At 42.5% G+C, this 26,682-nt stretch overlaps 1 protein-coding gene across 2 annotated transcripts; it reads right to left on the bottom strand.

Moving 5' to 3' along the window:
• Positions 1 to 402: 402 nt before the first annotated feature.
• Positions 403 to 14,299, bottom strand: LOC120851528 (E3 ubiquitin-protein ligase TRIM68-like). Of its 2 annotated transcripts, XM_040224342.1 has the most exons (7): positions 14,230 to 14,299; positions 10,329 to 10,810; positions 8,332 to 8,427; positions 4,050 to 4,310; positions 3,581 to 3,603; positions 2,901 to 3,001; positions 403 to 2,705 (listed from the first exon to the last, which is right to left on the bottom strand). In XM_040224342.1, exons 2-7 carry the CDS (start codon positions 10,752 to 10,754, stop codon positions 2,155 to 2,157), a joined length of 1,458 nt encoding a protein of 485 aa, XP_040080276.1. In that variant the 5' UTR covers positions 10,755 to 10,810; positions 14,230 to 14,299; the 3' UTR covers positions 403 to 2,154. The 2 variants fall into 2 exon arrangements, with proteins under 2 accessions (XP_040080276.1, XP_040080277.1); XM_040224343.1 differs by lacking the exon at positions 10,329 to 10,810 and having other exon boundaries at positions 14,230 to 14,291.
• Positions 14,300 to 26,682: the final 12,383 nt, after the last annotated feature.

The following is a 26,682-nucleotide window of genomic DNA, read 5'->3' as shown; positions in this document are numbered from 1 at the left end:
TTTCTAGGAGCCTTCCAAGGTTTGTCTTAAGAAAACCATAGTAAAAGAACACCAGTGTTTCAGTCCCTAGCATCTCTGAGAAGTTTCCATGGACATAACTGGAAGCACTTTCTGCATATCTATTTCTCATGTCTATACACACACTTACCCAGGGAATTCCCCCTGCCCGGCCCCCCATACACACAAAGTCTTTCTCATGTAGATTAGCTCAACCCTTTGCCAGGACCAGGTGTGTGACTTACCAGTTCATTCCCTTCCAGGCAGATGATGGAAAGTTCTCCCACTCTGCACTAATGCTCAAGGAGCAACTTGGAAACATGGTGGGTAGAATGAGCTTATTTCTCCATTTTGGCCTGCTTCACCTCCTTTACATGTGAACAGCCAATACAATGAAGTCAGAAAGACAATTTATACTATTCTTTATTACAGGAATTATGTTGCTTCTCCATGTATCTCACCCGTGTCTACTTTGCTGCCCAATCCTAACTCAACAGTCACCACCTTCAAGCTTAAACTACATCAGAGGTTGTGTTACACAGCATCAATGTGACAATACGTTTATCTTGTAGCCCCTGAAACAGGCAAAGCCCACAGTTTTCATACGCTTGTCTTGCAGTTTGATTCCAGCACAACTGTTCCCACTTCATACCCTGAAGACCTGTAATGAATTAATTTCGCCACACACAACAGCCCAGATATAGTCTTAATTCACCTTCATTATAATATATAGCTTTTTGTGCCTAGTCCTATTCTTTATCCCCACGCTTTCCTCCTGCTTTCATTTGTCAAAGATTTAGAGAAGATAAAGGCAGAATATTATGTAGTTACTAGAACTATGAACATTCCTCTGGTGACATACAAAGATCCAAATTTTTGCCCAAGGAGATTACGGGTGAGCCTTCCTTTCAGTGCATTTGTTTTACATTTTTCTTTGTATTATTTCTAGTCTCTACCCTGATGTCACAGTCCCTGTTCTAATCCAAAGACAAACACATATCAATGTTTAATGTTACTGTGGCCTGAAGTTTCCCAGGCAGGGCATTTTTCTATTGAAGGGCAGGACTGTCAGAAGAGGTGCTAGGAAACTAAGGCAGTGATGCAAAGATGCTGGGAAAAGGCAAGATGGGAAGGTCACCACAAGCAAAAATCCATGGCTTGCCTTCCTTGTCCCTGAGAAAGGAACAAACGTTCAGGATGGATCTGAGATCTTCACAACCACTCTGTGAGGTAGGAGAGGATGCAGTTACTACACCCATTTTCCCATTGAGGACACTTAAAATCTTTCAAAGACTGGGGTGTTCAGACCTGAATGTAATGAATGATATGCAGATGTGTGACCTGAGAAGTGAGCTCATCAACTTTGTTTCATTTGAGTGTGAGAAATATTTATATTATCCATGGACTCTTCTCTCCACACCTCTGTGAGAAATAACTGGCTGTATTAAGGCCATTTCAGTTTCTTCATCCGTGAAGTGAAAATAGAAACAAAGGTTCATAGGTTTCTGATCCTGGTGTTTAGAGAAAAGGGCAGGAGTAGGACACAGGTTTACTTAGAGTCTGAGACAGTGACTCGCCCAGCCTGTGGCCAGAGAGGGGACAGCCACTGTGGGGCATCTGGGCAGTCAGTGACACCTTTCTCCAGCTGGGAGGTCAGAGTGCTGGGGTCAAACATGGGTGCTCAGAGGTGGCAAACCTCAGGTGAAGCATCCTCCTGCTGGTGTTGGCCCAGTAACCAGCTCTGGAGACGGACAGGATTCTTCTGGTTATTGGTAAACCTGACCCAGTGGGTTTCCTGAAGGTGAGATCTACTTCATTATCCTCATTGAATTATGGTCCTGACACAGATGTAGATGAGGGGTGTGACCAGAAAGGACTGTTCTGATCCTTAGGACCACTGTGATCCTCACCAAAAGCCTTATTACACTTCCCGCAGGGCTGCAATGCTCCTCTGGCCAAGCCTCAGCTTTTTAACATGAGCGGTTTAGTGAGAGACGTTGGCCCAGGAGTGAGAGACCACTGGGTCAGGCAGTGGAATCCCTGGGTCCCAGCCTCAGCTCAGTTCTCTGGGCAGGATCACCTCACCAGGGGCAGGGTCCTCCCTTCAGACCCCTGCGGGCCAGGTGAAATTCCAAGGCCTCTGGCTAAAACGTTGGCTTAATCCTCCCCATCCAGGGAGCAGATGGCCAAGGGAGCAGTGTTGTTGGCTCCAATGCTGTAGCAAGGGCTAAAATAGGGCAGGAGGCGCCCAGGAAAGGGGTAGTGGGGGAAAGTGAAAATGTGGGAGCCATTGTCAGTCACATTGTAGAAGGAGATGTCATGAGCCTCATAATCCAGGAAGACTCCCACCCGGCGGGGAGGGACGGGCAAGGATAGGAGTGGGTACTCGTCAGTGCCTGCCCGGTACTCATTGCCCTTCCTCAGCCTGATCACCCAGAATCCATAGTGGGGGGATAAGAAGACCACCTCCTTCCGGTCTACGTTCTCCTTGCACACGCCCAGGCCCCATTCGGACCTGTCTCCCACCTCCACCTCCCAGTAGTGCCGGCCCGAGGAGATGCACTGACTGCCCAGGACAATGTTGTAGCGGTAAAATCTTTCAGGGTTGTCGGGCAGCTTCTGCTTGGTGTCTCCATAGCGCACACGTTTCCTGTCCTCAGACACGATGAGGCGAGAGTAGGCAGTGTCTGGATCCAGCCGCACATCCGCTGAGGAAAAAGGTCTTGGTTGGCACCCTGACACAGAGTAAGGGGGCCTGGGTGACGTCTCTGTGACAGATACAGCCATGGATTTCCTCCATGACGGGTGAGGGTGAGGACAGATGGGGCATCCAGAGGGCACTGGAAGATTTCATTCTTCGGGGAGGGGACCCACTCCCCACAAGCCTGCCCTGCACTCGTTACCTGCATATGTCTTCAGGATCTCTCTGAGCCCCAGCACACGGCAGTCTGTCTTCAGCTCCAGGGAGACTGGTTCTGGTCTCTGCAGATTCCAGGACTTGCTCCTGGTAGATGGGGAAGGCCTTGGGTCAGTAATCCTGGCTCTGCCAAAGGGTGGGGCCTTCCCTTAGTACAGGGAAGGGGGCTTGGCTAGGGATGGAGTCAGTGAGCTGCCCCTCCTCACAACACCAGGCAGAACAGGGAGATGATGATTATCTGATTGGGCCAAACAGTCTATGGCACAGAGAGATAATCACATTCCCGGTCCATAGGAAGGGTTAGGTATGACTCTGACAGTAAGAAAGGCAGAGGAGCACAGCAGAGGAGAAGGGCTGGCACGCAAACTCAGAGAACCAACACTCATGCAGACACCTGCAGGCACTCCCTCTCCTTGGGCCACCTGCTTAGGCCACCATACATTTTACAGCTCTCACCGAAATTCTTATTGGTAATGGTTGAAATGAATTTGACCAAGCAACAATACAAATTAAAAAAAGATAGATGTTCAAAGCTTCTTTATACAATACAGCAGAATAGGGAGAAGGTTACAGACCAGCACCCACTTTTCCGTAGGTACTTGGTCTATGTTCTTTCCCCATTTCTAGCTCTGGCCAGGCCCCACTATCCCAAAGATGGGAACATACCTGTTTAAGACTTCCTGAATACCCTGGAAGGAGAAAAAGAAAGGCAGCACATGAGTATGCCCTATTCCTCAAAGGGACCAGACAGACACAGAGGTTTCTCTATGGAGAGAGAGGCAGAGAGCTGGAGAGGAAGCATGCAGGGGTCGAGGGGAGAAGCCTACAGGAGTGGGCAGGGCACCCCTAGCCCTCTTGCCAGATTGGCTGACCTCGGGCTCCATCTCAACTCTCTGGCCAGAGGGGAGGAATAGGTATGATGCAAGAGCTGCCTAAATGATGCCCATCTAGGAGGCTGCGAGGCCATTCACCAGATCAGGGTATGGGAACAACCAGTATTGGTGGTGGGTAACAAGATCCATGCTGGCTGGCCGAGTGCTGACAGGCCCTACTGAAGACTAGGCAATCACCTCTCTCAGAATGCCAGGCTACCTTCAGGTCTGGCTCAGACATCCCAGGAAAACCTGCTCCTCACCTGCAGCATCCAGCGGACAGGCCTCTGAGACCTCTCTTCCAGCTCTGCAATCATCCTCCACAGGACCCGGCTCTGCTGAATGAGTGCCTCATGATTCAACTCCAGTTTCTGCATGGTCTCCCCTTCCTCCTGCTCCAGGCTGGCCAGAGCTGCAGCGGCCTCCACCTCCAGCCGCCGACCTGGTGGCTGTTTTTTCTTTAGTAATCGCCGATATTTCTCAAACTCCCATATGATGCTCTGCTTTCGGGTTTCCACCTGTATCTGCACAGCCAGGATCCGAAATCAGCACAAAAAACCCCAAAAGTTAGTAGAAGGAAAGAAATCATAAAGGTCAGAGCAGAAATAAATGAGAAAGAAATGAAGGAGACAGTAGCAAAGATCAATAAAACTAAAAGCTGGTTCTTTGGGAAGATAAACAAAATCTGACAAACCATTAACCAGACATCAAGAAAAAAGGGAGAAGACTGAAATCAATAAAATTAGAAATGAAAAAGGGGAAGTTACAACAGACAGCACCAAAATACAAAATCATAAGAGATTACTACAAGCAACTATATGCCAATAAAAAGGATAACCTGGAAGAAATGGACAAAGTCTTAGAAAAGTATAACCTTCCAAAACTGAACCAGGAAGAAATAGAAAATATGAACAGATGAACTACAAGCACAGAAATCAAAACTGTAATAAAAAATCTTCCAACAAGCAAAAGCCCAGGGCCAGATGGCTTTGCAGGTGAATACTACCAAAAGTTTATAGAACGGCTAACACCTATTCTGCTCAAACTCTTCCAGAAAATTGAAGAGCAATAAAAACTCCCAAACTCATTTTGTAAGGCCACCATCATCCTGTTACTAAAACTAGACAAAGATGCCAATAAAAAAAAGAAAATTACAGGCCAACGTCACTGATGAAGATAGATGCAAAAATCCTCAACAAAATTCTAGCAAACAGAATCCAACAACACATTAGAAAGATCATATTTATGATCAAGTGGGCTTTATCCCAGGGATGCAAATCAATCAATATGATACACCATACTAACAAACTGAAAGATAAAAACCATATGATCTCAATAGATGCAGAGAAAGCTGTTGATAAAATTCAACACCCATTTATGATAAAAACTCTCCAGAAAGTAGGAACAGAAGGAACATACCTGAACATAATAAAGGTCATATATGACAAACCCATAGCAAACATTATTCTTAATGGTGAAAAACTGAAAGCATCTCACCTAACATCAGGAACAAGACAAGGCCACTCTTGCCACTATTATTCAACATAGTTTCAGAAGTTCTAGCCACAGTAATCAGAGAAGAAAAAGAAATAAAAGGATCCAGATTGGAAAAGAAGTAGTAAAACTGTTTGCAGATGACACGATACTATATCTAGAAAACCCTAAAGATGCCACAAGAAGATTACTAGTGCTAATCAATGAATATAGTAAAGTTGCAGGATATAAAATTAATACACAGAAATCTCTTGCATTCTTATACACTAACAATGAAAAATCAGAAAGATAAATTATTCCCATTCACCATTGCAACAAAAAGAATAAAATACCTAGGAATAAACCTATCTAAAGAGACAAAAGACCTGTATGCAGAAAACTGTAAGACACTGATGAAAGAAATCAAAGATGCCACAAACAGATGGAGAGATAGACCATGCTCTCAGACTGGCAGAATCTATGTTGGGAAAATGATTATACTACCCAAAACAATCTACAGATTCAACGCAATCCCTATCAAACTACCAATGATATTTTCCACAAAACTAGAATAAAAATTTTCATAATCTGTACGGAAACACAAAAGACCCCAAATAGCCAAAGCAATCTTGAGAAAGAAGAATGGAGCTGGAGGAATCAACCTTCCTGACTTCAGATTATATTATAAAGCTACAGTCATCAAGACAGTATAGTACTGGCACAAAAACAGAAATACAGACCAAAAATGGAACAAGACAGAAAGATCCACACACCCATGGGCAACTTATGTTTGACAAAGGAGGCAAAAATATACAATGGAGAAAAGACAGTCTCTTCAAGTAAGTGGTGCTGGGAAAATTAGGCAGCTATATGTAACAGAATGAAATTAGAACCCTTCCTAGCACCATACACAAAGATAAACTCAAAATGGATTAAAAGACCTTAATGTAAGACATAAACTATAAAACTCTTATAGGAAAACATAGGCAGAACACACTCTGAGCTTACTTTTATTTTTATATTTATCTTTCACAATCATAATTATCACAGCAAGATCCTCAAAGACCCACTTTCTAGAGTAATGGAAATAAAACCAAAATAAACAAATGGAACCTAATTAAACTTAAAAGCTTTTGCACAGCAAAGGAAACTATAAACAAGGTGAAAAGACAACCCTTGGAATGGGAGAAAATAACAGCAAATGAAACAACTGACAAAGGATTAATCTCCAAAATATACAAGCAGCTCATGCAGCTGAATACCAGAAAAAACAACCCAATCAAAAAGTGGGCAGAAGACCTAAACAGACATTTCACCAAAGAAACACACAGATGGCTAATAAACACATGAAAAGATGCTCAACATCACTGATTATTAGAGAAATACAATCAAAACAACAATGAGGTATCACCTCACATCTGTCAGAATGGCCGTCATCAAAAAATCTACAAACAATAAATGCTGGAGAGTGTCTGGAGAAGAGGGAAACTCTCTTGCACTGTTGGTGGGAACGATACAGCCACTATAGAGAAGAGTATGGAGATTCCTTAAAAAACTATGAATAAAACTACCAAATAACCCAACAATCCAACTACTGGGCATATACTCTTAAGGAAACCATAACTGAAAAAGACACATGTACCCCAATGTTCATCACAGCACTATTTACAATAGCTAGGATCTGGAAGCAACCTAGATGTTCACTGACAGATGAATAAAGAAGTTGTGGTACATATATACAGTGGTATATTACTCAGCCATAAAAAGGAACACATTTGAGTCAGTTCTGAGGTGGATGAACCTAGAGCCTATTATACAGAGTGAAGTCAGTCAGAAAGAAAAACAAGTATCATATATTAATGCATATATGTGGAATCTAGAAAGATGGTACTGATGAACCTATTTGCAGGGCAGCAATGGAGATGCAGACACAGAGAACAGACTGGCGGACATGGTCACGGAAGAAAAGGATGGGAGGATTGAGAGAGAAGCACTGAAACATATACATACCATATGTAAAACAGATAGCCAGTGGGAATTTGGTATATGAAGCAGGGAGCTCAATCTGGTGCTCTGTGAGCAGAGGGGTGGGATACGGTGGGAAGTAGGAAAAAGGTTCAAGAGGGAGGGGACATATGTATACCTATGGGTGATTCATGTTGATGTATGGCAGAAACCAACACAATATTGCAAAGTAACTATCCCCTAATTGAAAATAAAATTTAAAAAAAAAAAGAAATCAGCACAGATACTGGTCGTATAAGGTCCACCCAGGATTGAGGACACTGGCATGTACATATACACACACTCTGAAATGTTTTGGTACCAACTGTGTGCCAGGCACTATAAATGCAAAGATAAAGGATATTTTTCCTACTTGCCTATTCCTACAGCTCCAGGACACGCTCCTTAGTCCCTATTACTAACTCTTATTAACCCCAGTAGGGCTCAGGATACTGTCTTGGCACTCTATGTTCTAGATTAGTTTCCATTTTCAGAATAACATATTCTGTTTTCAGAAGCATTACCCTTAAGCCTCTAAGATAGTGTAAAATTACACTGTTAGTTGCTTTCGTTTCTTACTGGTGTTGTATCAGTTCTTCACGTTGTTTTAGATTGATTCAGTGCTACCTCCCGTTGACTGAGATAGTTTGACAGTTACGGGCCTCGAGTTTATTTCCAAGCTGATTTTCCAATATTTTAATTACTTAACTTTTAGTAAATATGCTTTAGCTGAGGAAAGAGAAACAGAAACCATGCTCTACTAAGCATTAAACAAGTCACACCTCTGTGAGCTAAAGTACATGTGAGGTGTGCACTTTTCCTTTCTCACATATGAGGATGTAAGCCCAGAGGTTCTTCCTACATGACATTCAAGGACCTTAAAAGCAAGTGGTTCCAAGGTTTGCTTAAAGCTGCACACCTGGTACAGAAAGCTGGTATGAGGACCCCAGGCTTTCTGACCTCAAACCCCACATTCTGCCTCACAGGGATAAGGAGGGGGCCATAAGGAAGCCAGCTTCAGGACAACACAGGGACAATACAGACTCTCTTCCTCAAGGGGCAACTTGCCTTCCAGTTGGCAGTTCGTTTCCTCTCACCAACTTCCAGCTTCCAGGCCTCTTCCTGCTCTTTCCTCAGATGTTCCAGAGCCTCATGGAGTTTCCACTGAAATAGATAAAAACCTCATGAGGCCACCTCGGGCAGCCTGCATGGATGCCAGGCTTCCAAGCATTGACAGGTGATGGGAAAACAAGCATCCCTCAGAGGATGGGCCAGAATGGACGCTGGGAGAAAAGGGAAGCCACAGAAGATTCCTGCCCAGATGACAGCCAAGGTCTTTACCTCTGAGAATCACTTAATCTCCCACAGTCTCCAAGTTTCTGTAAAGTAGAAGAAAAGATCTGTTTCCAACTTTGCCAGAAAACTACCTTGGACTTTTCTTTATGCATGCCTCTTTTCATGCTCTCCTGCCTTGTTACCCTACAGCCTCCTAAACATTGTTATTCAAAGTGTGGCCCAAGTGTGTCAGCAGCATCAGTATCACTTGGGATCTTGTTAGCAATGCAGGACCTTGGGCTTCATCCTAGACCTCCCTGAATTAGAATCTGAATTTTTGCAAGATCCTTGCATGGTTTATATGGACGTTAAAAGAGTACTATCTTAGATACTAATGCAAGAGATTACTACTGGAAAGCATAAAGTAATCTCATAATATTAACCATTTTATTAAAGATTTACCAATAAAACTGAGGCTTAGAGAGTAATCTATTCAAAGTTATTCAGCTGGTAAATGGCTGGGCTGGGATTTAACTTAGCTCTTTAACTCTTGGGTGTAAGTATATTGCCTCCCTATTCTAACACTTGCAAAACAAAATAAACACTTAATTTTTCAGAAATTCTCTTTGCAGAGGAAAACAGCTAAATGAGGGATTCATCTAACACTTTCACCTTCTAATCTCAACTTTAAGATTTAAGACCAGTAGAGGATGAATGTATCACAGAATCATTGGGATAACGATTCCGATAAAGATGTCAACCTGGGTTTTCACTGAAAGGGCTGATGCTGAAGCTGAAACTCCAATACTTTGGCTACCTGATGCGAAGAGCTGACTCATTGGAAAAGACCCTGATGCTGGGAGGGATTGGGGGCAGGAGAAGGGGACGATAGAGGAAGAGATGGCTGGATGGCATCACCGACTCGATGGACATGAGTTTGAGTGAACTGCGAGAGTTGGTGATGGACAGGGAGGCCTGGCGTGCTGCAATTCGTGGGGTGGCAAAGAGTCGGACACGACTGAGTGACTGAACTGAACTGATGGACATCTAAGGAAAAAGAAGTTAGAAGTCAATAAGGATAGCTATAAAAAAGGAGCAGTTGGTTTTCCCAAAGGAGAGATGGTTTTCCCAAAAGCCCCCTAATAAATAAAAGGTAAGGAGAAGAGAAAGAACACTGGGTAAGGAGAAAGAAGACCTGAGTTCCAGTCTCTGATCTTCCTTTCACTAACGTAAGTCAGAAGGGACCCCACAAGATGAGATCAGACAATCTAACTCAATCCTAAATTACTCTGCCATGGTCCTTTCTAGCGCTAAAACCAATGATCATGATCTCAGATTTCCAAGCCTTCATTTCTGTCTATAAAATGAGGAGTTTAAAGTGACTCACCTGATATCAAAAGATTACTTGTGGCATTGGTAGGAGTTTGCAGTTTCTGATAGGTACAGTCTTGATGACCTCATCCAAGGCACCCAGAACCCTAGCTAACCCAAACTGGTCTCCCTCAAACTCTCAGTAAGGAAAGCAAGTTTGGGTTAGGCATTAAGGCCTGTGGGATCAAGAAAAGGGTGGGGGTAGGTTTGGAAGTGGGAGGGAAGGAAGAAAGGTCATAAAAGCAAGGAGAGGTGCAGCTCACTGGATCAGGCACCCAGGACCTGGTGGTGTGAGAAGTCAAAGGAATCAGTTTTCATCTTGTCTCCAGGCCCCCTCTCAAGTTCTTGATCCAGAGATAGCCAAGTGAGGGCCAGGGGAGAAACTGGATTGGGGATGGGGGCTGACCTTTATCTCCCACCTTATAATCCCAGGCGACATCCTCCATGGGCACAACACTGTGGGCCTGATGCTCAGGGGACCGGCTGCAGGCCTTGCACATGATCAGGCCATCCTCTTTGCAGAACATCTTCAGCTGTTCTCTGTGGGGCTCACACACATCAGCCCTTAGCCCCATTCCAGGATGCAGCCCCAGCCGGCGGACTTTTTCCACAACATTAGCCAACTGCCAATTAGGCCGCAGGTTCCTGGGCTGGATCGGAGCCCGGCACAGGGGACACGAGTAACCCCAGTTCTGGGATTCTCCTGGGACCTCCCAGAGTCCTGAGAGACAGCTGTGGCAGAAGCTGTGGCCACAGTCGATGCTCACTGGCTCCTTCAGGAAGGTCATGCAGATGGGACAGGCCACTTCTTCTACTACAGCTTCCATCAATGCTGCGGGATCCATGGTTCTTGTCACACCCTCCACAGAACATGAACAAAACCAGGCGGAGGCACTGAAGGCTGAGAAGGAAAGAAACACAAATAAGAGAAAAAGGAGCAGAAGAGCAGCGGGAGCAGCAATAGGAATAGGTAGTGACTGAAAATAACAGCTGCCTCATCCGGATCTCTCATGGTGGTGGTTTATCACCACGTTATGTCTGACTCTCTGCGACCTCATGGACTGTAGCCTGCCAGGCTCCTCTGCCCATGACTTCCCAGGCAAGAATACTGGAGTAAGTAGCCATTCCCTTCATGGACCCTGTTTAATAAGCACTGGCCTTCCCAACTGAATCTGATTGAGTCACGTTTCTCACATCACAGAAGGGGCATTTGGGGATGCCTGAGAGTTGGGATGTTGAGAATTCTGTTTCCATTCGCCTGATCATCTCTGACCTCCTTGGGGTTCACTGGCCAGACCATTCTCACTCTACCTCTATCATGCTCTGCAGAGTAACACTATTCCTCTTCAACTTGGGTGAATTCAAGAGAACTTAGCCATGTGGTATTTCAGTAGCCAGAAATACCCCCAGCCTCCCTGGTGGCTCAGACGGTAAAGCGTCTGTCTACAATGTGGGAGACCTGGGTTCAATCCCTGGGTCAGTTCCCTGGAGAAGGAAATGGCAACCCACTCCAGTACCCTTGGCTAGAAAATCCCATGGACAGAGGAGCCTGTTGTCCATGGGGTTGCAAAGAGTCGGACACAACTGAGCGACTTCACTTCACTTCACTTCACTCTCCAGGATGTTTCTATGTATATTTATGTCAAGATGCAGAAAAGTTAATATGCCAGAAGCCCATTGCCTATAGGCTCATTTTGTTTTCTTGTGATGCACACTGAAGTGTAAGGTATAAGGAAACCAGCAATACTTCCCCACCACCTGTAAATCTCTGCCCACTTTTCCAGTACTAACATCCACTAAGATGCCAAGACAATCTCCTCAGTGATGTGTTAGAAGCAGATATGGACAAATAGCCCTTGGAAGATAAAAACAAAGGTCATCTGATGATAATTAAACCCATTATTGATGAATTCACTACTCCAGCAACAGACCTGAGATTTCTGCCCAGGCTATATGTGTGTACAAAGGAACAATGGTAGGCTCTTGGTACAGTTGGCAATATGTATTTGTTCACTGTACAAGTATGTTATTACCCGCTAGTCTACAAAGGGAAGAGCCCTGATGGTCTTAGTCATCATTATATCCTGAGGGCCTAAATAGTGCCTGCCATGCAGTACTGCTGAATAAATACTTGACCTAGACATAGAAAATAGTTCCTAAACCCAAAATGTTTTTATAACTAGTTAGGGAGTTGAGGAAGAAGGCAATGGCAACCCACTCCAGTACTCTTGCCTGGAAAATCCCATGGATGGAGGAGCCTGGTAGGCTACAGTCCATGGGGTTGCGAAGAGTCGGACATGACTGAGCGACTTAACTTTCACTTTTCACTTTCATGCATTGGAGAAGGAAATGGCAACCCACTCCAGTGTTCTTGCCTGGAGAACCCCAGGGATGGCGGAGCCTGGTGGGCTGCCGTCTATGGGGTCGCAGAGAGTTGGACACGACTGAAGCAACTTAGCAGCAGCAGCAGCAGCAGGGAGTTGAGAGCATACTATACGTTAGTAATAATAGCAAACACTCCTTGAATACACTATATGCCAGGTACTCCTTTGAGCTTTTTAAATAAATTGACTCAAAGTATTTCACAACCCTAAGTAGAAATTATTACTCTACTCTTTTCATATTACAGATGCTTGGTTCTGGGCTCCATCATTCTATCCTGGGCAAAGTATCTAACCTCTCTAGCTTCAGTGATAATAAAAACTCAAGAGGAGAGAGAAATCATGGTGGTTTAGGGTAGTTCAGTAAGGCTTCCTGAAGAAGTGGGGAATAAGTAGATTTTGAAAGACTGTTACAGGCAAGCAGCAGGTGGTGCCTTCTCACTGGCCTCCTTGCCTCTTGCTTTTCCTCCTCCCACTGTCACTACCACACTGTAGGATCAGCATCCTAAAAGCTTGTCTTATGTCACTAACCTACCGAACAGCCTATCCTGGTTCTCCAGCCCTCATTCCAACAGGAAGCTCCCTCTTGACCCTGAAACAGCCCTGTCAAGTAAAAGGGGAAATTTCCACTTTCTTGCAGACCACACCCCCCCATATCCATTCATTCCACCCCACTTGGATACCTACTGTCCTTCCAGCTTGAAATGACCTCCAAATTCCTGCTCTGAATGTCATTTGACATCTATGTGTCTCACTTCCCACAGTACAAGTTTCATGAGGATAGGGACATAGTCTGTTTACTACCATATCCTCAATGCCAAAAACAGTGCTCAAACATTTTTGAATATGTGAGAATTAAATGTAAATGTTGAGGTCTAGCTGTTAGAAGGCTGTATATGAAAGAAATATCAACATCCTCATCTAAAATGTAGGGGCACCAAGAGATATCAGCTACACAACAGACATTGATATCTATGACTTATCACAGATAAATGAACAAATGTGGACGAACAAATGAATAAAAATAGCTACTGAAAACTGAGAAGATGGTAGCAAAAGGGAAGTCGGGTAAATACCAAAATGATAAATCAAGAAAATAGGATGGAAGCATATTATTTAGAGAGCCATAAAAAGCTCTAAACATAAAAAAGTTAAGTGATGGCCTCTGCTGCTGCTGCTGCTAAGTCGCTTAGGTCGTGTCCAACTCTGTACGACTCCATAGATGGCAGCCCACCAGGCTCCCCCGTCCCTGGGATTCAGGCAAGAACACTGGAGTGGGTTGCCATTTCCTTCTCCAATGCATGAAAGTGAAAAGTGAAAGTGAAGTCGCTCAGTCGTGCCCGACTTCGCGACCCCATGGACTGCAGCCCACCAGGCTCCTCCATCCATGGGATTTTCCAGGCAAGAGTACTGGAGAGGGTTGCCATTGCCTTCTCCGGATGGCCTCGGCAAGTCTCTGCAAAAAAGGATTTAGGGCTAGTAGCTATTGCCTTATTATTTTGTTTTTATTATACACAAATTACTCGGACAAAACTTTAATTATCAAACGTTTAATTGCTTCAAGCCTTGCGTTTGGCAGAGCCGGGCCCTCAAGGAAAGACGTTTGAGGGGAAAGGGGGAGGAGCCTGAAAGAGACTCGAGACGTGGGGCCAGAGAGGGAGGTGCGGAGGCGGTGACCTCCGCGATTCGAGAGCAGAGGGGGATGGTAACTTCCGGGGCACAGGATGCCAGGCAGAGCGCCAGGGCACAGGGCGGGTGAGGGCAGAGTAAGGCTGATCGCTTGCAGGACCTCTGAAGAGGCACAATTGTCTACCCACCTCCCTCGTCAGCCGGAACTAGCTCTCCGAGGCGGAAACCGAAAATGGAGACGCCCAGTTAGTTCCCATGGTAGAGTCTCCGCAGCGTCGGAAGCGCTTGGCCCCGCCAGAGAAGCACTTACCGCTGGCCCGGAGACGAAGACCCCAGCAGCGTCCACCTCCTCGGCCGCCTTTCCCGCAGCGCTCTGAGGCCCCGCCCACAGGGAAGGAGCCAATGAATGGCGTGCAGGACCTGGCGTCGGGATCAGCCCTGCCGGCATCTTTGGGGAAGCAGCCAATCGCAGATAGGGATCGGGAGAACCCTAGCCAGTCGGAGCAGGGGACAGGGCTGCGCCCACCTCTCTCTCAGACGGCGTATTTTCTGTTTTCTGGCCCCTTCCCTACTCCGAACCCTTTAAACTGTAGAAGGGCCCAGGAGTCAGTCGAGGACCGGTCGAAGGGGTGAGACTCCAGGATGAGGCCGTTCAGGCTAGGCAGTAGCAGAAGCTCAGCAAGCCCCCGGGTCAAAGAACCCCTTGCGTCTTACGCTTCCTCTCTGGATGACTAGTGGTTCTTCTGGGCGAACCTTGTTCCTTCCAGGGTAGCCCTGGACCTAATAGTATTCCTTAGCCAGTTTTCTACGTTTAACTCAGCACCCTATGAGATCAACCAGGTCTGGTTCTGTGACCCAGTTTAGTGCAGGGCTGGGCACTGAAAATGCAGTGGACTTTGTAGTTTCCTGCCAAATGAGCGACCTCTCCTGGCTCCAGATGGTGGTTTCTCATTAAAAAACCCTGGGTTTTCAGGCAAGCTCTTATCCTTCAGTACTTCAGCAGGCAGCCTCTCATCACTATTGCCACAACCCCGCTTTAGAATTAGAAACAGATGGTGGGAACTGGTGGAGTGTAAGTGGAATTCCTCTTTCGAAACTGCTATAGAAATTTGAAAAAGGGGGGGGGGGTGCTCGACCCTCAAGAAACACATAGACTGCTACTTAAGCCGATGATTTCTTTGTAGTCTCTGCACCTTGTCCTTTTCCTGATACTTCAGTGTTTACTGGATAAGCAAATAAAGGGACACACTGTTTGCATTGAAAATAACCAGGAAATCCTCCCAGTTGAAGCTTAGTTCAAAATGATTTTCTTGTTGGGACTAATAGACTGGATCTTCATGCCAAGTCAGGGCTCAGGACGTGGTTTAAATTCTGAAGGGTGAGGCCCAGAAAATTCCTGAAACTGAGGCCATGAACAAAAAAAGAAAAAAAGAGGTAGTTGAGGTCTGAGCTGTACCGTACATCTCACTTGGATCTGGAGACATGGCTGCCTAACAGAATAATAAATGGATTAATTGAAACAGGACGCTTTCAACATTTTTTGACCACTCACTTTTTATACTTTATGCTGGGTTCTGGAATTATAACCATAGGCCACAGACTCTGTTCAAGAAACTCCAAATGAAACTGGTTGTAAATTGGCCTTTAAGCATTGCAAAGGCCAACTGTACAGTCAAAAATCTGTGTATAATTTTTGACTCCCCCAAACCTTAATTGCTAGTAGCCTACAGTTGACCTGAAGTCTTACCAATAACATAAACAGCCAATTAACATATTTTGTATTATATACTATAATCTTATGATAAAGTAAACGAGAAAAAATGTTATTAAGAAAATTATAAGGAGGAGAAAATGCAGTTATTCTACTATGCTATATTGATTGACATCATAACTTTACATCTGTTTACAAGATGAATTATCTATCAGTACCTTTATCAGTGGACTTCCCTGGTGACTCAGTGGTAAAGAATCCACCTGCAATGCAGGAGCCACAGGATATGCAGGTCCAGATCCTTGGAGGAGAGCATGGCAACCCACTCCAGTATTCTTGCCTGGAGAATCTCATGGACAGAGGAGCCTGGTGGGCTACAGTCCCTAGAGTCGCAAAGAGTCAGACACAACTGAAGTGACTTAGCAAGTGTGCACCTACATCAATATTGTCTTATATGATATAAAACACTGTAGATGTTACAGATATTATTACTATTAGACATAAAAATCAAAAGATAACATGAAAAAGAAACATTTATTTATAGTATAACAATTCATGCATGGATAACAAAGAAGCAGCAATATGATTGTTTTTTGGTAGACTGGTGTAATTGATTGCTTCACTGTAGCCTATACACTAATGAATAGATTGTTATAAAATTTTCATAGCATACAGTATTATAGTCATATTAATAATACAGTATTGGAAATTGTTTCATGTTTTAAAAAACTACTTACCTGTGATGATAGGCTTATATACAATTTCTCTATTTAAGAGAGAGAGAGACATACTATGCAGTAATGTAAGCAAAGTTATGAAACAGCAAGAAAATGACCACATTATTTTATATAAAATATTACTCACCTTATGTCTATGTGAGGACAGACTAGTATCTACATATAATTTATGCATTCATGATATACCTAACTTTGTCTTATTTTTTCAGTATTTCCAGGCTACATGGTTCACCTATGAAATTTTTCAAATTGTTGCAAATCTCTAAAACATTTTCTAATATGTTAATCAAAAAGCATCTTCATGTAAGTGGACCCACACAGTTCAAACTTGTGTTGTTCAAGAGTTGATGGTACTTGTCTGGCACCTCTGTAAAGTTAAAACAGTTAAAGGGAAGATCTTTTCGTTTATAACTTGGCAAGTTTTCCATAACTATGATTGACTCTCAAGGACCCTGGCAAAAGGACACATTGTTGCTGGGGAAGGGGGGTTGTGTTCACTAAGAGAAAGCTGAATGGAGCAGTTCTGAAGACAGATCAACAAACTGCACAGAGACAGCAGCTCTCCTTCCTGGCATCCATCAGGGTGCTTTGTTTGCTGTGAGAGGCAGACAGGTGTTCCGGCTAATGCTCTGTCTTGGATATATCCCATGATTGTAACTATAGATCCCACCCCTCTGCCTTAATCCAAGGTGGACCAGGACAAGTTGAGTGACTCACTGTGGAATAGGCTCTCTCTGTGCTAAGGGAGACGAGTGACAAGAGTCCCAGCTTTCCATGGTGATAACCTGCTTGATAATATACACTTTATTGACTTTCTTTCCTTCCCATTCTCATTCCCACCACTCCTACTATTTTGTCTTGGGAACTACCTGAGCTCAGATTCATGTTTCCAGTTTGTTTTGGGGGCAATCAAACTAAGACAAGTAAGATTATCTGCTAAGACAATTCTGAATTATTTTCTCCATGTTATCATAGTAATTATGAAAGTGTGATATTGGTGCAGGGTACCAGTGGGCCATTGAATAGAAATAAAAGCCCAGGTGTACATCTGCTCATATATGGCCAATTGTTAAGTGACAAATGGAGCAATAAGGAAAGAAGGATATTTTTAATAAATGGTACTGGAAACACCAAACACCCATATGGAAAAAATTAAGCATGAAATCTAACCTCATACTACTCACATATGTATTGTAGATATAACAATAAAAGTCAAAACAATTAAACTTTCCCAAACAATGAAAAGAATATTTTCATAACCTCAGGTAGAGATTGATTCCTTAATGCTAGCTAATTCATCCATGACTATTTATTGAATGTCTACAGTGTAATAGGTACTCTTTCAAGTGATCAGCAATATATCAGTGGACAAAAATAGGAAAATGCTTTTGTGGAACTTACATGCTAGTTGGTATAACTTGGCATTACTTTGTAGGCATATTTGTCTAGATGCATACAGGATAGTTTATTTTTTATTTGAATTTAGAAATTTCATCTGAAATTGAGTATCTATCTTTTATGACTGAATGAACATGGAATATCTTAGGTTTTGGGCTTTGGGGAATTTTCTTCTAGTTATTTCCTTGATTGTTAATTTTACTCTGTCTGCTCCACCCCCTCCTTCCCTTCCTTCTGGAATGCCTGTATTTTCCCTCCATGTCTTTTACCTTTTCTGGCCTAAGTCTGTATATTTGCTGAAAAACAAAGAGCTATGTGTGGTCAACTTGAGAGGTTCTCCCAGAACATTGGGCAGAGAGGCAACAGGTGCTCTGTTTCTATTCAGTGATTTGGTTTTGTTTTTGCTATTGTGTTTTCATCATGGGGATTAAAGGATTCAAGAAAATATTCATCTATCTTCCCCTTCTTGATTAAAAAACAAGCAACTTTCCCCCATCATATTTATATACTCTGTTTTAATTATTATTTCAAATAATTCTTTTTTTTTTTGCTTGCACATTTCTTTTCTTTGGTAGCAATCTGTTTTTAACACAACAGGATTTTCTCAGTTCTCACCGATGCTATAAATTTTTTTGTAAGTTCTCTCATTTCTGCCCTGTTTTTTTTTTTTTTTTTCCTGGGCGTTTGATCTTATTTCTCAAATTTATTCCCTTCCGTGAAGTTCTGATACTTTCCACATTATTTATGTCCTTTGTTTGATCATGACTATGAGTGATGGTTTACTAAGTTACTGTTCTTAGCTGAATGTATGTTCTCATGGACTTCTGCCTTCTTCTCAGTGAACTGTAGGTTGGGTGTCTTCTTAGGAAGATTATAAGGAATGGCACAGGTCAGCTAGCCAGCTCATGGAGACATGAAGTAGAACTCTTTCCACAAATACTGGAGGCTCTGATGTGAGGGCCTACTAGCATGGTTTTATGAGAGTTTTCTTCCAAGAGAGTTGCCTTTCTCCTTACTCTCAAAAGATTCGCAAGAACCCCAAATTTCAAGGAGAATTTTTGCTCTCTCTGGTGATGGAACTGTAGATTCTTACTGAATTTTATCTTCTTAGTTGAGTTTTTTGACACACAAAACTAGAGAGTTAAAGATATATTTCAATACTTCCAGAACCTTCCTGAGTGTAATGTTGAATCTTTTGTTACCATTATTCCATACCAAACTTTCTTTTTGCTATATAGCCTTGCATGGGCCCAAGATATACAGATAGATAAACAAAAATATCAGGTGCAAGCTTGGTGTTGAGAGTACATATATCCCTTACTATCTTTTCAGTTTAAGTTGAACAGGCACAGTAACAAAAGAAGCAATCAGTAAAATAAAAAGGCAACCTATGGAACAGGAAAAAAGTATCTTCAAGCTATCTATATGATGAAGGGTAATATATACAACTTAATAGCAAAACCAAAACTGAAACAATCCAATTGAAAACAACTTGGGCAAAAAAAAAAAAAAAAAAGACATTTTTCTAAAAAAGATTTAAAAAATGGCAAACAGGTAATGAAAAGATGCTTAACATCACTAATCATAAGGAAATGCAATAAGATATCACCTCACACCCATTGAGATTGCTGTTATCAAAAAAGACAAGAGATAACACGTGTTGACAAGGATAAGAAACAAAAAGCCCTCCTGCACTGTTAGTGAAAATGTAAATTAGTACAGCTATCATGGAAAACAGTACAGAGGTTCCTCAAAAATTAAAAAAAAAAAAAGAAATAGCTACATGATCCAGATATTGAATGGTTTGCTTTGGAAATGAACAGAGATCATTCTGTCCCTTTTGAGATTGCATCCAAATACTACATTTCGGACTCTTTTGTTGACTATGATGGCTACTCCATTTCTTCTAAGGGATTCTTGCCCACAATAGTAGGTATAATAGCCATCTGAGTTAAATTCACCCATTTAAGTCCATTTTAGTTTGCTGATTCCTAAAATTTCAATGTTCACTCTTGCCATCTCCTGTTGACCACTTCCAATTTGCCTTGATTCATGGATTTAACATTCCAGGTTCCTATACAATATTAAGAAGAGGTGGCAAGAATACACAGAAGAACTGTAGAAAAAAGATCTTCACAACCCAGATAATCATGATGGTGTGATCACTCACCTAGAGCCAGACATCCTGGAATGTGAAGTCAAGTGGGCCTTGGAAAGCATCGCTACGAACAAAGCCAGTGGAGGTGATGGAATTCCAGTTGAACTGTTTCAAATCCTGAAAGATGATGCTGTGAAAGTGCTGCACTCAATATGCCTGCAAATTTGGAAAACTCAGCAGTGGTCACAGGACTGGAAAAGGTCAGTTTTCATTCCAATCCCAAAGAAACGCAGTGCCAAAGAATGCTCAAACTACTGCACAATTGCACTCATCTCACATGCTAGTAAAGTAATGCTCAAATTTCTCCAAGCCAGCTTCAGCAATATGTGAACTGTGAACTTCCTGATGTTCAAGCTGGATTTAGAAAAGGCAGAGGAACCCGAGATCAAATTGCCAACATCTGCTGAATCATGGAAAAAGCAAGCGAGTTCCAGAAAAACATCTATTTCTTCTTTATTGACTACGCCAAAACCTTTGTGTGGATCATAATAAACGGTGGAAAATTCTGAAAGAGATGGGAATACCAGACCAGCTGACCTGCCTCTTGAGAAATCTGTATGCAGGTCAGAAAGCAACAGTTAGAACTGGACATGGAACAACAGACAGGTTCCAAATAGGAAAAGGAGTATGTCAAGGCTGTATATTGCCACCCTGCTTATTTAACTTCTATGCAGAGTACATCATGAGAAATGCTGGACTGGAAGAAACACAAGCTGGAATCAAGATTGCTGGGAGAAATATCAATCACCTCAGATATGCAGATGACACCACCCTTATGGCAGAAAGTGAAGAGGAACTAAAAAACCTCTTGATGAAAGTGAAAGTGGAGAGTGGAAAATTTGGCCTAAAGTGCAACATTCAGAAAACGAAGATCATGGCATCTGGCCCCATCACTTCATGGGAAATAGATGGGGAACCAGTGGAAACAGTGTCAGACTTCATTTTTTTGGGCTCCAAAATCACTGCAGATGATGACTGCAGCCATGAAATTAAACGACGCTTACTCCTTGGAAGAAAAGTTATGACCAACCTAGATAGTATATTCAAAAGCAGAGACATTACTTTGCCGAGTAAGGTCGTTTAGTCAAGGCTCTGGTTTTTCCTGTGGTCATGTATGGATGTGAGAGTTGTACCGTGAAGAAGGCTGAGCGCTGAAGAATTGATGCTTTTGAACTGTGGTGTTGGAGAAGACTCTTGAGAGTCCCTTGGACTGCAAGGAGATCCAACCAGTCCATTCTGAAGGAGATCAGCCCTGGGATTTCTTTGGAAGGAATGATGCTAAAGGTGAAACTCCAGTACTTTGGCCACCTCATGCAAAGAGTTGACTCATTGGAAAAGACCCTGATGCTGGGAGGGATTGGGGGCAGGAGGAGAAGGGGACGACAGAGGATGAGATAGCTGGATGGCATCACTAACTCGATGGATGTGAATCTGAGTGAACTCCAGGAGTTGGTGATGGACAGGGAGGCCTGATGTGCTGCGATTCATGGGGTCGCAAAGAGTCGGACAGGACTGAGCAACTCAACTGAACTGAACTGATACAATATTGCTCTTTACAACATTGGACCTTGCTTCTATCACCAGCCACATCCACAACTGGATATTGTTTTTGCTTTGGCTCTGTTGCTTCGTTCTTTCTGGAGTTATTTCTCCACTGATCTCTAGTAGTATATTGGACACCTATTGACTTGGGGAGTTCATCTTTCATTGTCCTATCTTTTTGCCTTTTCATACTGTTCATGGGGTTCTCAAGGCAAGAATACTGAAGTGGTTTTCCATTCCCTTCTCCAGTGGACCACATTTTGTCAGACCTCTCCACCATGACCCATCCATCTTGGGTGTCCCCATATGGTATGACTTAATTTCATTGAGTTAGACAATGTCCATGTGATTAGATTGGTTACTTTTCTGTGATTGTGATTTCAGTCTGTCTGTTCTCTGATGCCCTCTCTCAGTGCCTACTGTCTTACTGGGATTTCTCTTACCTTGTCTGTGGGGTATCTCTGCACAGCTGTTCCAGCAAAGCACAGTTGCTGCTCCTTACCTTGGACGTGCGGTATATTCTCATAGCCTCTGCTACTGACCTTGAACGTGGGGTATCTCCACAGACCTTTTAGAATCAACACCCCAAGAAGATGTCCTTTTCATTATAGAGGACTGGAATGCAAAAGTGGTAAGCCAAGAAACACCTGGAGTAACAGGCAAATTTGGCCTTGGAGTGCAAAATGAAGCAGGACAAGGTTAATAGAGTTTTGCCAAGTGAACGCACTGATCATAGCAAACATCCTCCTTCAACAACACAGGAGAAGACTCTACACATGGACATCACCAGATGGTCAACACCAAAATCGGATTGCTTATATTCTTTGCAGCCAAAGATGGAAAAGCTCTGTAAAGTCAGCAAAAACAAGACAGGGATCTGTCTATGGCTCAGATCATGAGCTCCTTAGTGCCAAATTCAGAATTAAATTGAAGAAAGTAGGGAAAACCACTAGACCATTCAGGTATGACCTAAATCAAATCCCTTATGATTATATGGTGGAAGTGAGAAATAGATTTAAGGGACTAGATCTGATAGACAGAGTGCTTGATGAACTATGGATGGAAGTTCCTGTCATCATACAGAAGACAGGGATCAATACCATTCCCCAAGAAAAAGAAATGCAAAAAGGCAAAATGGATGTCTGAGGAGGCCTTAAAAGTAGCTGTGAAAGAGGAGAAGTGAAAAGCAAAGGAGAAAAGAAAAGATATAAGCATCTGAATGCAGAGTTCCAAAGAACAGCAAGGAGAAATAAGAAAGTCTTCCTCAGCCATCAGTGCAAAGAAATAGAGGAAAAGAACAGAATGGGAAAGACTAGAGATCTCTTCAAGAAAATTAGAGATACCAAGGGAACATTTCATGCAAAGATGGGCTCGATAAAGGACAGAAATGGTATGGACCTAACAGAGCAGAAGATATTAAGAAGAGGTGGCAAGAATACATACAAGAACTGTACAAAAAAGATCTTCATGACCCAGATAATTACGATGGTGTGATCACTCACCTAGAGCCAGACATCCTGGAATGTGAAGGCAAGTGGGCCTTAGGAAGCATCACTACAAACAAAGCTAGTGGAAGTGATGGAATTCCAGTTGAGCTATTTCAAATCCTGGAAGATGATGTTGTGAAAGTGCTGCACTCAATATGCCAGCAAATTTGGAAAACTCAGCAGTGGCCACAGGACTGGAAAAGGTCAGTTTTCATTCCAATCCCAAAGAAAGGCAATGCAAAAGAATGCTCAAACTACCACACAATTGCACTCATCTCACACACTAGTAAAGAAATGCTCAAAATTCTCCAAGCCAGGCTTCAGCAATACATGAACCATGAACTTCTTGATGTTCAAGCTGGTTTTAGAAAAGGCAGAGGAACCAGAGATCAAATTGCCAACATCCACTGGCTCATGGAAAAAGCAAGTGAGTTCCAGTAAAACATCTATTTCTGCTTTATTGACTATGCCAAAGCCTTTGACTGTGTGGATCACAATAAATGGTGGAAAATTCTGGAAGAGATGGGAATACTAGATCACTTGACCTGCCTCTTGAGAAATCTGTATGCAGGTCAGGAAGCAACAATGAGAACTGGACATGAAATAAAGGCTGGTTCCAAATCAGGAAAGGAGTACGTCAAGGCTGTATATTGTTACCCTGCTTATTTAACTTATATGCAGAGTAGATCATGAGAAACGCTGGGCTGGAAGAAGCACAAGCTGGAATCAAATTGCTGGAAGAAACATCAATAATGTCAGATATGCAGATGGCACCACCCTTATGGCAGAAAGTGAAAAACTAAAGAGCCTCTTGATGAAAGTGAAAGAGGAGAGTGAAAAAGTTGGCTTAAAGCTCAACATTCAGAAAACGAAGATCATGGCATCTGGTCCCATCACTTCATGGTAAATAGATGGGGAATCAGTGGCTGACTTTATTTTTTTGGGCTCCAAAATCCCTGCAAATGGTGCTTTCAGCCATGAAATTAAAAGATGCTTACTCCTTGGAAGGAAAGTTATGACCAATCTAGACAGCATTTTAAAAAGCAGGGATATTACTTTGTCAACAAAGGTCCATCTAGTGAAAGCTATGGTTTTTCCAGTAGTCATGTATGGATGTGAGAGTTGGACTATAAAGAAAGCTGAGCACCAAAGAATTGATGCTTTTGAACTGTAGTGTTGGAGAAGACTCTTGAGAGTCACTTGGACTGCAAGGAGATCCAACCAGTTGATCCTAAAGGAGATAATCCTGAGTGTTCATTGGAAGGACTGATGTTGAAGCTGAAACTCCAATACTTTGGCCACCTGATGCGGAGAGTGTGTCATTTGAAAAGACCCTGATGCTAGGAAAGATTGAGGGCAGGAGGAGAGGGGGATGACAGAGGATGAGATGGTTGGATGGCATCACCAAATCAATGGAGATGAGTTTCAGTAAACTCTTGGGGTTGGTGATGGACAGGGAGGCCTGGCGTGCTGCACTCCGTGGGGTTGCAAAGAGTCGGACATGACTGAGCGACTGATATGATCCAGAAATCCCACCTCTGGGTATATATCTACAGAAAATAAAATCACTACCTCAAAAAGATATCTGCACTGCCACATTCACTGCAGCATTATCTATAAAAGGTAAGACATAGAAACAAATTAAGTGTCCGTTGACACAAAAATGAATAAAGGAAATGGGCTTTTATGAGTGGAAAGTCATTGGCCCCGTTGTCTACTCTGTACCAATATCACACTTGTATAGTTATTATAGCTTTACAATAAGCTCTGATATTTGATATAGCAAGTCTTTCCACATTGTTCCAATATTTTGAGTGTGGTGGCTATTTTCAGCAATTTACATTTTGCTATAAATTTTTTTTAATTAATTAATTTATTTATTTTTAATTTTTACTTTACAATTCTGTATTGGTTTTGGCATAGATTGACATGAATCCACCACAGGTGTACATGCGTTCCCAAACATGAACCCCCCTCCCACCCCCCTCCCCACAACATCTCTCTGGGTTATCCCCGCGCGTCAGCCCCAAGTGTGTCATATCCTGCATCAGACATAGACTGGCATTTCGATTCTTACATGATATTATACATGTTTCAATGCCATTCTCCCAAATCATCACACCCTCTCCCTCTGAGTCCAAAAGTCCGCTATACACATCTGTGTCTTTTTTGCTGTCCTGCATACAGGGTCATCATTGCCATCTTCCTAAATTCCATATATATGTGTTAGTATACTGTATTGGTGTTTTTCTTTCTGGCTCACTTCACTCTGTATAATCAGCTCCAGTTTCATCCATCTCAGCAGAACTGATTCAAATGTATTCTTTTTAATGGCTGAGTAATACTCCATTGTGTATATGTACCACAGCTTTCTTATCCATTCATCTACTGATGGACATCTAGGTTGTTTCCATGTCCTGGCTATTATAAACAGTGCTGCAATGAACATTGGGGTACATGTGTCTCTTTCAATTCTGGTTTCCTCTGTGTGTATGCCCAGCAGTGGGATTGCTGGGTCATAAGGCATTTCTATTTGCATTTTTTTAAGGAATCTCCACACTGTTCTCCATAGTGGCTGTACTAGTTTGCATTCCCACCAACAGTGTAGGAGGGTTCCCTTCTCTCCACATCCTCTCCAGCATTTATTGCTTGCAGATTTTTGGATCGCAGACATTCTGACTGGTGTGAAGTGGTACCTCATTGTGGTTTTGATTTGCATTTCTCTTATAATGAGTGATGTTGAGCATCTTTTCATGTGTTTGTTAGCCATCCGTATGTCTTCTTTGGAGAAATGTCTATTTAGTTCTTTGGCCCATTTTTTGATTGGGTCGTTTATTTTTCTGGAATTGAGCTGCAGGAGTTGCTTGTATATTTTTGAGATTAGTTGTTTGTCAGTTGCTTCATTTGCTATTATTTTCTCCCATTCGGAAGGCTGTCTTTTCACTTTGCTTATGTTTTCCTTTGTTGTGCAGAAGCTTTTAATTTTAATTAGATCCCATTTGTTTATTTTTGCTTTTATTTCCAGGATTCTGGGAGTGGATCATAGAGGATCCTGCTGTGGTTTATGTCGGAGAGTGTTTTGCCTATGTTCTCCTCTAAGAGTTTTATAGTTTCTGGTCTTACATTTAGATCTTTAATCCATTTTGAGTTTATCTTTGTGTGCGGTGTTAGAAAGTGATCTAGTTTCATTCTTTTACAAGTGGTTGACCAGTTTTCCCAGCACCACTTGTTAAAGAGATTGTCTTTACTCCATTGTATATTCTTGCCTCCTTTGTCAAAGATAAGGTGTCCATATGTATGTGGATTTATCTCTGGGCTTTCTATTTTGTTCCATTGATCTATATGTCTGTCTTTGTGCCAATACCATACTGTCTTGATGACTGTGGCTTTGTAGTAGAGCCTGAAGTCAGGCAAATTGATTCCTCCAGTTCCATTCTTCTTTCTCAAGATTGCTTTGGCTATTCGTGGTTTTTTGTATTTCCATACAAATCTTGAAATTATTTGTTCTAGTTCTGTGAAAAATATCGCCGGTATCTTGATAGGGATTGCATTGAATTTGTAAATTGCTTTGGGTAATATACTCATTTTCACTATATTGATTCTTCCGATCCATGAGCATGGTATATTTCTCCATCTATTAGTGTCCTCTTTGATTTCTTTCATCAGTGTTTTATAGTTTTCTGTATATAGGTCTTTAGTTTCTTTAGGTAGATATATTCCTAAGTATTTT

Source organism: Oryx dammah, unplaced genomic scaffold (genome assembly GCF_014754425.2).
Source record: "Oryx dammah isolate SB20612 unplaced genomic scaffold, SCBI_Odam_1.1 HiC_scaffold_25, whole genome shotgun sequence".
NCBI lineage: Eukaryota > Metazoa > Chordata > Mammalia > Artiodactyla > Bovidae > Oryx > Oryx dammah.
The sequence above is the reverse complement of the archived record's forward strand: the minus strand, read 5'-3'. Positions and strand labels throughout refer to the sequence as shown.